The sequence below is a fragment of the Podarcis pityusensis genome (genome assembly GCF_964106645.2).
Source record: "Podarcis pityusensis genome assembly, chromosome: 4".
In the NCBI taxonomy this organism is placed as follows: Eukaryota; Metazoa; Chordata; class Lepidosauria; order Squamata; family Lacertidae; genus Podarcis; species Podarcis pityusensis.
The window spans coordinates 29518488-29532646 of record NC_138027.1 but is presented as its reverse complement, the minus strand read 5'-3'; the positions used below and the strand labels follow the sequence as shown (position 1 = coordinate 29532646).

The 14159-nt window shown below is 46.0% G+C and overlaps 1 protein-coding gene across 1 annotated transcript in view; it reads right to left on the bottom strand.

Annotated features, from left to right (window-relative positions):
- ARHGAP31 (Rho GTPase activating protein 31) overlaps positions 1-13266 on the bottom strand; it is a 99090-nt gene extending 85824 nt beyond the window's left edge. The window contains exon 1 of the mRNA XM_081004036.1: positions 13131-13266. Within this exon, the coding sequence (XP_080860162.1) occupies positions 13131-13230 (100 nt within the window). The 5' untranslated portion in view covers positions 13231-13266. The remainder of the gene's footprint in view (positions 1-13130) is intronic.
- Positions 13267-14159: the final 893 nt, after the last annotated feature.

The window sequence follows — 14159 nt, the reverse complement described above, 5'->3', positions numbered from 1 at the left end:
CCAGGGCAAGGGGGGAGCCTAGGGGGACACCCCAGGAAGATAGAGCCAGAGGGGACTCAGAGGGGAGCAGTTGGAAATCAGGACCAGCGTCACCGCCAGAGAGCAGGGAAGAGGAAGGGCGCCAGGGATCAAGCGCTGGCAGCTCACAACAGGGGGGAGGGCACGAGTCAGGAGTGGCCACACCTCCATCGGGGAGCGAAGAAACGGTCAGACGGAAGGTGGAAGGTTGGGCGCGCGTGCCAAGTTCAAATGCACAGGAAGGTGGCGCAGTAGGCAGCCCGGAAAGGGAGCCAGGTCCTAAAGCCCGCCGAAAGGAGGGAGAAGAGTCAGGGGGGTCAGCGTCAGAGGAATCCCGGAAGGAAGAGACCCCGGGGGGCAGAGGGACCCAGAGAAGAACAGTCAGGCGGAAAAGGTGGAGCAAGGCTAGGATATTAAGTTGGTGTACAAGGGGCGGAGACTCAGATGGAGCTTCGCCGATCTAACCATGAGACGTAGAGTTGCACGCAGCAGCTTGAGAATGGAAACTGTAACTCAATAAAGACTTTTATTTAATGATCGCTGGCTAGCGTGATCCTCTGTGAGCTAGGATCTGGAAGCAGCTCTGACACCGTGCTTCCAGCTTTCGGCAGAAGCTGGCTTCACACAGCACTGATTGGCTGCTCCTAGTGTGAGTCACAAAGCCACCTCCCCCTTTTTCAGAGCAAGGCTGTGGACAGTGCTAATTGGCCGACACTTGTCAGTTACATATGCAACTACCACCCTGCTGCCACCTTCTCAGCTAAGTAAAGTAGTAGTAGTACAGTAGTAGTGGTGGTGGTGGTAATGTTGAGTAGGAAAGAAAGAAAGATACTGAAAAACGTAAGACAAAGTGGAAAGGCAGGATGAAGAATGAGAAGATCAGATGGAGGATAGTTTGGGTGGGTTTGCAGGTATTGTGTGTTACAGGAGCAGGGATAAGCAAAGGTCAGTCCACACCATAAATCTGCATTGCTTCTGTTTGAAGGTATGCCTAGATGCTGCCTAACTGATGTAATTTTTTTTATGCGTACAGGTTAATTTTTATGAACTTCAGCCTTGCAGATAATTTTCTTTCCAAATAACTTATCCTCACATTTGCCTTCTGAGGGCTGGCCTCAGTACAAGGCAAATGTAGGTGGCTGCTTAGCGGCACATTTTTTAAAAGTGGGTGCCTCTTAATGCAGCAGAAAGTAAAGACCAAATACTGCAAATAAAACTTGTCACTTATTATAATGCATTACTTAGTTCACATTCAATCACACCTACATAGTCATATAAATATTTGTAGCTTTTGAATATGCATATTGTGCACACATTTTGTCCCCTTCCAGGCAAAAGATATGCAAATAGGGCTAGGAGAGAGAGAGAGAGAGAGAGAGAGAGAGAGAGAGAGAGAGAATATATAATAAAATCTTGTGCATGGATGCTTTAGTTGAGATCCCTGCATTGCAGGGAGGTTGGGCCAGATGACCCTCAGGGGTTTTTTTTCAACTCTACAATTCTATGATTGTATGCTCAGATGCACTCTCTTTATTGGTTTAGCATTGTTCCGCAGCACAAATACAGTTACCAGGAATGAACTGCAGGGAACCCTGGCTCACAGAAAGCCCAGCTTAGAGTGCCAGAATGCCTAAAACTATCCTGAGCCTCCAACTTTAGCAAACACTCAAGCTAGACAATTTCAGTTTATTAAAAGCTCAAACAGCCAAGCCAGGTTTTGTTTTTTGTTTTTTGCCCAGCAAGAAGAAAGCCACATATATGAACTTACAGAGATATTTTGCACGTATGCCAGCATCTACCGCAGTCTACGCCTACAGACCGTGCTTATTTCAGTATACGCCACTATTTGCAGCCTGCTACGTTCTATAAATAAGGACTCATTTGCCTGGACATTTTGCTCATCACATAGCGTTCTTTCTAACAGTGAAGCGGGTGGCACCATGGTGACCAGCGAGGTGGCAAAAGTGGCCTCGCAAGCATGGGGGAGGAGGGTGTTCTGCATATCTGATAGAAACCCAAATATGCAAGAAAATATTAGTTTAAATATTAAATAAAAGAGAAGCCAAAGAAACGCCAAGCTACTAGAGCAATCATTTGATGTTTGGGTTAGAGTTTCGGTCTAGGACCTGGGAGACCCAAGTTCAAATCCCCACTCAGCCATGATGCTCACTGGGTGGACTTGGGCCTGTCACTCCTAGAAGCACAGAATTGTAAAGCTGGAAGGGACTAAGAGCATCATCTAGCCCCAACTCCAGCAATGCAGGATTTGTTTGCCCAACATGGGGCTCAAACTCACGACTCTAAGATTAAGAGTCTCATGACCTTTAGGTCCCCTCTAACTCTACGATGCTATGATTCTATGCTCTACTGACTGAGCTACAGTGAGGGGGGAAAGTATTTGATCCCCTGCTAAATTTGCCCGTTTGCCCTCTGACGAAGAAATGGCCAGTCCATAATTTTAATGGTAGGTTTGTTGTAGTAGCTATACATCAGCCTCAAAATCTTACTGACTTGGAGAGGATCTGCAAAGAGGAGTGGGACAAAATACCTCCTGAGATGTGTGCAAACCTGATGGCCACCTACAAGAAACTTCTGACCTCTATAATTGCCAACAAGTTTTGCCACCAAGTACTAAGTCATCGAAGACAGGAGTGCTTGGCGTGTTCTGGTCCATGGGGTCACGAAGAGTCGGACATGACTAAACGACTAAACAACAACAACAACAACACTAAGTCATCTTTTGCAAAGGGGTCAAATACTTATTTCACTCATTATAATGCACATCAATCTCTGACTTTTGTCTTTTGGGTTTCTGAGGGTTTTCCTGTTGTTATTCTGTCTCTCACAGCTACAATAAACCTACCATTAAAATTATGGACTGGTCATTTCTTCGTCAGAGGACAAACAGACAAATTTAGCAGGGGATCAAATACTTTCCCCCCTCACTGTATGTTCCTTAAACTTTAAAGTATCCGGGAATGAGTGGAGCTGAGATTCGAATCAGGTTATGCACAAATGTAGGTGTGCACCCTCTGCCTTCATTTCCCCTGAACTCTCACCCATTCTAGCCCCATGTCATGGCCCTCTGGTCTAGGCCTGGCTGGACATTCAGTGCCCCTAGCCTGAAACACCACCACTGTGTGCTACATATGAAGTTTTAGGGCTGATTGTGCCGCATGCTGCATAGCCTGTGTGGAGCCTGCTGCTGTAGCACTATAATGCAAAAACTGAACACTCAGCCCCTATACTGCCCACAGTATGAATTGGGGAGCAGGAGAGGTAATTAGCATGGAATCATACAGGTCACAGACTCATAGCTGGCAGGTTCCTCAAAGGTCACCCGGACAAACCCGCTTCCAATGCAGGAAATCTGCTATTACTGCATCCCTGCCAGGTGATCATTCAGCCCTTGCCTCATACTGCCATAGGAAGTTTGCTTCTGAATACCAGTTGCTGGAAACTACAGGAGGGAGAGAGTCCTGTTGCACTCGGGTCCTGCTTGCAAACTTCCCACAGGCATCTGGTTGGTCACTATGAGAACAGGATGCTGGAATAGCCGGGCCACTGGTTTGATCTGCCAGGGCTTATCTGACATTGTTCTGCTTAAAGGACTCTAACAAAGGAGAAGTAGTGGCCTTCTGAGGCTGTCTCTTCTGCCGTTGAAGAGCATCACAAAGTTCTTTCTGACGTTTTGTCAGAATCCTCTTTCTTGTCATTTGAACCCGTTGGTTCAGGTTTTCCTCTGAAGCAGCAAACCCCCCCCCCCATTTCATTCTACCATTTATGTGACAGCCCTTCAAATCTCTGGAGATGGTTATCCCATCACCTCTGAATTGCCTCTTCTCCTCATAGGACTCAGCTGCCTCAGCTGTTCCTCACAGGACTTGGTCTCCAGGTTTTGGGATGTTATCAATATGCACAGATCAAATTCAGCTTTAAGTCAGTGACAGACTAAGAGAGAAACAGTAGCAGGGGTCTGCTGCTCAGCCAACCCTGCTTCTCCAAAGCTTAACATAAAAGGTAAAGGTAAAGGACCCCTGACAGTAAAGTGCAGTCGCAAACAACTCTGGGGTTGTGCGCTCATCTCGCTCTATAGGCCGAGGGAGCTGACATTTGTCCGCAGACAGCTTCCGGGTCATGTGGCCAGCATGATTAAGCCACTGCTGGCCAACCAGAGCAGCACACGGAAACGCCGTTTACCTTCCTACCAGAGTGGTACCTATTTATCTACTTGCACTTTGACGTGCTTTCGAACTGCTAGGTTGGCAGGAGCAGGGACTGAGCAATGGGAGCTCACCCCGTCATGGGGATTTGAACTGTCGACCTTCCGATCGGCAAGCCCTAGGTTCTGTGGTTTACACCACAGCACCACCCGCGTCCCAAAGTTTTACATACCTGGCTCCAGACAGGAAGATAATGGAAGCTCTGTGTGTAAGAGAGGGGTGGAAAAAATGTTTGAAGACATGTGGCTTTATTTTGGTGTGTTTCTTTCCTCTTCAGTCACCTGGTATGATCGCCTGATTAAAACATTATCGCTACGTGTGTTGTAACTGTGCTGAGTGCACTTTGGGTTACCTACTAAATTTAAGTCTATCTGTCCTTATTTGTGTAACAAGCCAATACAACGATGACGTATGTACACAAGGAAAAATTTCAAAATGCACTCACTCCCTCGTACACATATGTATCCAGAGAAGAACATATCACACTGTCAAAAAGTCTATTAAAATACAGGCATGCGCATGCAGTTAGGGGAGGGGGGAGCCACGATAGAGACAACCCAAATTCACATCTGGACAGCAGGTTTGGAGTTTGGCTCAAAGAGAGCTTCTCCTCAAATCAAAATGCAGACTCCACAGAAAGTATCAGTGTTTGGCAGAACAAAGAACAAAAGTACAAACTATGCAGCAAACAGCATGAAGACCCAGTTTCCTTCTCACGTGTGCCTGATGCCCAGATTTCAAGATCTCTCCTAGGGAACGTTTGTGGAGGAATAGATGGAGAGCTGGATATTTTTCTACATTTCTCTGACACTAAGTGTTATGCTCCTCATATGTAAAACAAAAACCAAGGGCAGCTTTAACATTTTCATCATGTTATGAGTTGCACAGGGGACTGTTGGTGCTGAGCTTTAAAGCCCTGAACGGCCTCGGCCCAGTATACCTGAAAGAGCATCTCTACTCCCATTATTCAGCCGGGACACTGAGGTCCAGCAGCGAGAACCTTTGTAAGTGAGCTTACAAGGAACCAGGCAGAGGGGGCCTTTGCAGTGGTGGCACCCACCCTGTGAAATGCCCTGCCATCAGTTGCCAAGGAGATAAACAATGACATGATTTTGAGAAGACGTCTGAAGCCAGCCCTGTATAGAGATGTTTTTTCAGTTTGATGTTTTATAATTTGTTGGAAGCTGCCCAGAGTGGCTGGGACAACCCAGTTACATTGATGGCATATAAATAATTTGTGGTGGTACATAGGAATTTGTTCTATGTTGAGTCAGGCCAATTATCCATCCAACTCAATACTGTCTACACCGCCATCATCCCTGACCATTGGCCATCTTGGTGGGAGTTGCAGTCCCAAGCATTTGGAGAGCACCAGATTGGGGAAGGGTGATCTACAGCTCTCCAGGATGTCAGACAGAGGTCTTTCCCAGCTGTGCCTGGAGATGCCAGGAATAGTACCTGGAACCTTTTGTATGCAGAATAGATGCTTTACCACTGAGCTATGGCCCATTCCCTAATGTTAAGGGATTTGTAGCACTGGGGAAGAAAAAGCTTGGTGCGCCCCCTCCCCAATACAGGTGGCAGCTGACCAATTTCCCTAATTTATACTTTATATTTATGCCAACAGAACCTTAGCATTCTTTCTTCTATATGTGAGTGAGAGAGTTTGTTCTCAGGAATAGAGAATTATTCTTCATGGTCTTGTCCATAGTCAGTATGGGGGCCACAATGGCCAAAACAGTTCTCCTACAGCATGCTTAGATGGTGCTCAAGACACCTCCTCTGAAACTGTACTGACTACTGCAGCAATACTGGGACAGCGTTGAATGAGTTAATCCTCAAGCACATTGGAAGTCTGTGAACTGAAGGCTTCTGACCGTCCAGAAATTTGGTTTGGTTCAAATTCTAATGCGAAACTGCCCAACTCGCACTTTCTGAAACAATATGAGAACCGAAGCACAGCGATACTTTGAAATTTGCACTTCTGTGAATTTTGTGATGCATCCTTCCAACCAAATAATGTGTGCCAAAATGTGTATATGAAGAGGAAAGTGTGCCTTAAAAATGTATATATGGTGAAAATAACAGAAAATGCATACATTAGACTCATTTTGTTCGCAAAAATATGTATTTAATATAATTTTGCACTAAAACGCTGACTAATTTTAATAAGGTTTTTTTTAAAAAAAATGCAAACTGAACTTAAGACTAGAAAAATAAGAAATCCGAAACTGTCAAGATTTGTCCAGCCTACTTAGGAATGATCCTGTTGAAGCCAAGGTTGTTGGCAGGAGTAACATTCATGTCAACTGGAAAATTTTCAAGAGAAATAGTTTTTTTATAGTATTTTTTAAAAAATAAAAATAAAAACTTTAATTGTATGATTTTTCAAAACATAACAAAAACAATTCTCTGTCCAGTGAAATAAAGTTACAATGCAGATTCCAGTACCTTATAAAAGGAGTTCATTTATTTAACAAAAAAGCTGATGTGATAAATGCCATTTGCCGTTTTATAAGACAGTGTAACCTCATTGCCTTGCCTTCAGTTTGCGATCCATCAAAGACCCTGGATCCTTTTTGGCAGTGCTAAAATCTGGCTGGTATCCCATTTTCTATTTGCGGCTGTGAATGCCTCTTCCTTCTCTTCCTTGATGTTTCATTAAACTGTTTCAGGCTGAGCTCAGTTTACATTCAGTGTTGGGTTTCAAAACTATACAATGGGAATCTATTAACGTTAGCCAGAAAGAAGACCCCCTGTGTCTAATGAAGTTTACTCTCAAGTAAATGCACACAGAACTGCAGCTGCAGGCTATGCAAAATGAGATTTACTTCTGAGCCAACATGAATAGGATGGGACTGTGTGTCTGTTTGCTCAGTCATCATCCAACCACCAAATTCTAAAAGCCTGACTTAGCATAAATGCCCAGAGAGTTAAGTAAGTGTTCCCCTTGCTTGAGGAAGAAATTGTGGGCTTGGCTCTGAGCGGACAAGGCAGCCCAAGAAAAAAAAATGTGCTGTTTCCAGTGTAAGCTGCAGAACAAGGAATTCCAGTTTACATTGCTGATGTCAGGGATTAATAACATTTTGTTTTTGTTTGGCTTTTTAAAAAAGGAACTGACAAAGTTTCCATCTCCGGTTGCAAAAGAAAGCTTGAGAAAGTATCTGCTACCACAAGGGATGCAAAGAAGCTGAGAAAATTCCTTTTTTCATTTAAAGGAGAAAGCAATGGAGAAGGGGTGCCAAGGTGTTTTAATCATCATAAAACTTTAAGTTGCTGTAAGAAATCCCTAAAATAGTGAGGGGAAACACCTTTGGGAGTTCACGTGGTTTCAAAGAAAATGAGAGGGTGGATGCACTTGTGGCATAACCAGTATGCCTCCCTTTGACCCTTCTGCTGTTGTGTGTAAGGGAAGGGGGTATTTTAACATTCCTCCATGGGCAAGACACATGGCTACCAGCACAGCTGCTGTCTTGTACGTAATTTGCACCAGAAGTGCAAAAAAGAAAAGGCTGGCTTGTGATGAGTTGTGTGCACACTCCTTTTCACACTGCGCAACACCCCAAACTACACTTCGAAGCCAAGCTTGCTAGCAGCAAGTACTTAAAAGGTAAAGGGACCCCTGACCATTAGGTCCAGTCGTGACCGACTCTGGGGTTGCAGCGCTCATCTCGCTTTATTGGCCGAGGGAGCCGGCGTACAGCTTCCGGGTCATGTGGCCAGCATGACTAAGCCGCTTCTGGTGAATCAGAGCAGCACACGGAAATGCCATTTACCTTCCTGCCGGAGAGGTACCTATTTATCTACTTGCACTTTGACGTGCTTTCAAACTGCTAAGTTGGCAGGAGCAGGGACCGAACAACAGGAGCTCACCCCGTTGCGGGGATTCGAACCACCAGCTTAAAAGCCACTTCCTACAAGGAAGGGAAAAGGAGGGGAAAGAAAGCTCATCATGATCTCTTCTCAAGGCGCTCTAGATTTCCCAGCCTCTGGCTCTTCCACTTTTGAAACCCTCTTTCACATTCATTGGTTTCTCTTCTTCCTTTTGTAACTCATACATTTTGTAATGTATGAACAGCCAAGTGAGTGGCTGCTTTCTCTGTAGGTACACACTGCTAGCAGCCAATATGTGGCAGGGCAGAGCTTCATGTAGTAAGAACATGTTTTACAGCAGAGGTGTTGAACCATCAGCCTGTGGGCCCATTCTGGCCCACCTAGACTTTTCTGCTGATCCACCAGATCCTCACCCATTTCACCAGGTCAGGGTGTAGAGGCATCAGCAGTGGCAGCACCTTAAACATAAAGTATTCTGGCTCCTGAACCAATGTGCCAGCTGCAGCAGGGAGCATAGCGCCATTGTTTCCTGGCCACTTGAACATTGCAGATTGGAACACTCTTTCCTGTTTCCTGAGCATTCCAATGTTTCCTACATCCTGGGAATGACTAGACGGTTGCTTGGAGAAGGAGAAGGAGAAGGAGAAGGAGAAGGAGAAGGAGAAGGAGAAGGAGGAGAATAGACTTTCCTTGGCTATTCTTAAGGGTGGGTAACATCATGGTGCAGGGCTGGGTGAAGAGACATTTAATACTCTGCACCCAGCCCAGCACTGGGATGGCAAGGAAAATAATGCCCTCTCTACTCTTCAGGACCATTATCTGAAGAAGAAGAGTTTGGATTTGATATCCTGCTTTATCACTACCCTAAGGCGAGTGAGGCTGAGAGACTTCAAAGCAGTGTGACTAGCCCAAGGTCACCCAGCAGCTGCATGTGGAGGAGTGGGGAAGCGAACCTGGTTCACCAGATTACGAGACTACTGCTCTAAACCACTACACCACACTGGCTCCCTGAAGAGCAGGGTGGGTGCAATTTTGCTTCCCATCTCAATGCTGGGCTTGGCAGCAATGAGGAGAAAATTGCCCCTTTCCCTGCTCCTCTGCTGATCCGCACAAATCACATGAGAAATCTCTGTGCACCCCACAGATGCACACGAAAGAGAAAAAAGAAAGGTAGAAAACAAAGAAAAGTGAAACGTGGTGATTGTCTGGATGCAATCCAGGAGAAGCAAACTATTTTGCTATGGGAGCATCAAATTCCAGGTGAGCAAGTCATGATAGTGGCCATGCAGGCAGGTAGCTTCATGGGAACCACAGCTCAGATGACTGTGTGGCATTCATTTGTTCTGAAAGCCTCCACAAGCCTGCTCGTCGTGCTTCTCCTTCACCTGCCAATCATCAGAGCAGGAGAAACAAGTCTGTGTTTAGCCCCACTTTTGCCTCAAACAGTTTCACCATGGAAAAGCCCATCAGCCTCTGCAGTAGGGGCAAAAGCAACATTCGTGCTCTTAGTGGCAGAGCAGGCATGAGGTTAGATTGACATCTCAGCCAAAAGTAAGCAGTTCTAGCAACCCAGTCTCCCCACTCCTTGCCGCTTTACATAAGCCAAGGGTGATTGCTAAGAGATGACCTAGAAGGAAGAAAGCTGTATAGAACTGCCAAACCACTTCCTGTGACTACATCTAGACATTTGTTTTAGTCAGGATCTCTCTCCCAGCCACCAAACTACTAAGTGCCCTTCCCTAAGTCGTAATGAGAACTGGAAGTATCAGTGTACAACTCAATCAAGGGGAGAAACTGGTTTGAGTGGAAGACTCAGGACAGGCAAAGGAAAGTACCTCTTCAGTATGAAACTCACTTTCACAAGAATTAAGGGGGTGACTTTCCATAGAAAAAATAACTACCAAACTTTTAGAAGACAGCCCTGTTTAGAGAAGCTTTTAATGTTTAATAGGTTATTGTATTTTAGTGTTTTGTTGGAAGCCGCCCAGAGTGGCTGGGGAAACCCAGCCAGATGGGCGGGGTATAAATATATTATTATTATGTTGTTGTTGTTGTTGTTGTTGTTGTTGTTGTTGTTGTTGTTGTTAGACTCCAGCTTCCACCAGGCTCAGCCAGCAGAGTTAATAGTCAGGGATGGTGCCAGTTCAACAACTGGAAGGTCACAGGATCCCCACCTCTTCCTCACAAAGCCCCACATCTGAATGCTTTACTCTGAATAAGAAGAGGAAACGCTCAAGCCCAGGGGTTCCCAAATGGTGGTCCAGTTGGCACCATTCACATTAACAAAAACTACCGCAGAGATAAAGTAGAGGGTCCATGGCTTGGCTTTTGAGAAGTAGGGGGTTCGCAGTACTTAGCTAAATGGAAACCTCTTCTCTAGCCCCATATCATATGTTCAAGCTCCTTGAAGAAACAAAATCTCAAAGGAATCCTAAAACCTTTTTTTACAAAAAAGAGCAATAAATAAAATAAAAAATAGTGGCCATATCCATCTGCATTGTCCACCCTTTCCACATAGGAGGCAAAGTGAATAACTGTAACAGGTAGAATGCTCCCGCTTTCAAGGTTATTGCTTGGCTCCCAATGGTGGGGAGGGTCTGAACCAACGCTTTCCCCCGACAGATGGTTGCCCATCACAAATGACGCCATTTCAACTCAAGGGCTCCAATTAGGGTAATTTGGAGGCTTCTAAGTCTCATGCTAGTGACACCTGACCCCCGCCTGCCCTCACAGCTACCTAGAGAGCAGATTTGTCTTTAATATTATTCCACCTCCTTGCCTTGCCGCAGAACAAAGGAATAAAAACTCCCACATCTCTTCTGCTTCTTGTTATCGTTAAGATTTAACCTACACCCTATGATCTAACTCACATCCTTCTAATGGCTCCTGTAACAATGGAGTCTTTCATTACTAGATCACACACTGCTGGCCAATGGGACATGCCATTCTGCAAACATGAAAAGGAATTCACTTTTGCCCATTTTTGCTCCTCGCAACAGACCACGCTGGTAGACCGAGCCATCTTGCAAAAGAAGCTGGTGACAAAGTCTGCAGTCACTGGAGAATATACAGGATCCCATCACGCCTTTCTTCAAAATAAATAAAAGCTGCCTTCTTGTTCCTGTTTTCCTGGCTACATTGAATAGAGAACAAGGCAGCGCAACTGGAGACCCACAAAGCCATGTATGGTGGCCCACAAGGGACCAGTAAATCTTCTGTATTTGCTGCCCTTCTGAGACTGCAAAAACCCAGGGCAGGAGGAGGTGGGCATCACGCAGAAAACAATACATTTACTTATTAAGACACTTTTCTCCCCGCATTTAGCCCCTAGGGCAGCTTACAATCATTAAAGAAATGCATTATAACAATAAGCAAGCAAGCAAAACAACAATGGAGAACTAAAAACCATAGCCAGCTAGAAAATACTCACATAGGAAGCTGCCACATCAAAACAGACCTTTGGCCTATCTAGCCTACTGCTATCCACACACAAAGGGTGGCCAATGTTGAGCTCTCCAGATGTAGCTGGACTATACCTCCCATCATCCCTTGCTGGCTGATGGGGCTGGGGTGTTGCTGCGTGGGTGTTGCTGTTGTTGCTGTCCAGGGACCACAACCGAAAAGACCCTGACTCTAATCCCGAGTTGCAGCAAGGCCTCAGAGGAAGAGCGCAATAGGCAGGCAAATCACGTAAATCCACATTTAAAATGGCTGGTGGACAATGCTTGATTTTGTGGATCCCAAGTTGTTGAGGCCTGATTTGCGAAAACTTAGACCTCCCCCTGCAGTTCATCCTTCAGGTTCCTCGATGAACGGGCCTGAAGCATTGCTATGGACAGCCAAACGAGAAAAACAGCAACCTAAAAGTGGCTGCATTTAGGCAGCAGTTGCAATGTACACAGCGACACAAATGCCATGAACATTTGTCAAATGAATTAAGCTTAGCTTGATGGACTGATCTGGGGGGAAAACACATGCTCTGTATAATGTGCCTGTGTAAGAGAGGAAACACGAGAACAACGTCATGTACTCTGGCAGCCCACAGCACTGAGTAACAGCAAAGTCCCTTAGTTTATTATGAATACACTTCCTTTCTGAGGCATCTGTAATGACTGTCACCCACATTTATTGAATAAACACCCTAATAATGTTGCTCAAGGAGCCGCCTCGCCCGGAAAGTCTGAGTTTTAGGAAACCAAATAAATCTAAACTGGGAACGTCATGTGGATGCAGATGGCAGAGGAGGGGAAAAATCCTGAGAGATTTCTCATCAAATATTAGTTTCCAAGAAGAAGGTGGGAGGAATCCTTCTACCTTCCAAAGACCCGGCAATATGTTTCGCATCACCCAGCCCACTTTTAAGAAATGTTCTCTGCTTCTCTCTCCTATCTCGTCCGCTTGAAAAGCAGATTGGCACTGCCACCTCCCACGGTCTGACACATCATATGCTCGTCTGAGAAAAAGGATTGTAGGCAAGGGGTGGGGGTTTCTAGTAAGAAACACCAGCTGCTGTGCTCCCACTTTGGCGACCCTTCTCCCACATCCTTGTCTCACAAGTAAGAAAATTTGGGGAGCCTTGCTTGGGCCTAAGAGCCACCGTTACATATTCATTACAACCTTTATTCTGAGAACTGCTGTCTGTCTCCCATCTCCATTGATTCTGTGGCATCCTGTGGTTGGGGGCAGGGAAAGTCTTGCGAAACATGGAAGGGCCACATCCTAAGGAGCAATCTTGAAGCCTCGTGCTCACGCACCCCACCTCTGAGTAACTGAAAAGTATCCCTTCTCTGTGTGCCTCAAGTTAAGAGACTTGATGTCAAATAGTTAATCTTCCTCTCTCTCACACAGCAAAACATTTCCCTGAACTAAGCACATTGCTAGTTGGTCACTAACAGAACAAGGCACTAAAGTCCTATCCACACCAGATAATCATTCCCTGCTTTATTTCTGTAGACAATTAATCCTCCCATTCAAAAGGCACTGCAACAGACCCATCTCTAGAGAAAGCAAGAATAAGGCCTTGGTTGTTGTTGTTGTTTTAAAAATAAATATTACCATCTTGTCCCGTGCTCTCCAGATAGTCTGTCAGATCACAGCCGAAGACGTTTGTGGCTCCTTTCCTCTTGACTTTCGGCTTTCCTCCCTTGTTCTTCATGAGTTGGTTCCTAAAAGAGCCCCCCTCCTTCTTTTCCCCCCCACCCCCCTCGCTTTGCACCAGACAAGTGCAAAGCTCCCCCACTCCCTCAGACCCTCGCCGTCGCCCGTGTCCCGCTTCCGGTCAGCCACATCGAAAGTCCAGAAGAACTTCCAACAGGACGTCTCCACATTAATCCCCACCAGATGTGAAGCTGCTGCTGCTGCTGCTGCTTCTGTTGCAGAAGGGAGAGGTCAGGACAATGCGGAGATCTCCAGCAGGCAGCAGCAGAGAGATCATAGCCCAAGTTCAGGAGGCTTCTGCAAAGAGGGAGGCGGATGGTGGTGATGAAGCAATGCCTCCAGGGAGACTGGTAGCAACGGGGCAGATGTTAGCTGAAGTTCCCTCTTCCTTCGCTGTCAGGTCCCAGGAACCTCCAGAACCAATCCAAGCCGGCAATCAAAAGTATGTCAAGATGGGTCCTTCAGGCAGTAGAGATTGCAAAATGATTCTTCCACGAACTTGTAAAAAGACAGAGAGGGAGGGAAAAGAGTAAAATGACAGAGGAAAAGGCAAGCCCACTACTTTTTACACCCCTGGGGGTTTTTCCCCCCCTGCAGCCACTGGACAATGTTAGGAGAAACAAGGGCTGGGTTCCCTAAGTTAGTGCCCTCACTCTCGCTCTCCCCTTTCCCCTGTTTTTACAAATCCTGGGATTATCCAGCTCAGGAAATGCTGGAAGGAAGTTAGCTGAGGAGGGGGTGGAGGATGGACTTTTTTGGCAGTGAAGAGAGAGAGAGAGAAGTGTAGGAGTGGGGGGAGAGGCAGAGAGTGAAGGGGGCTGTTCAGAGCAGGCAGAGGCGGGGACGTCCTGCCAACTAAAAGGTAACGGGACAGCCTGAAAGGAAATAATTCCACTCAGTCAGGCTGCAGCAGCTCGGAGCTCTGAC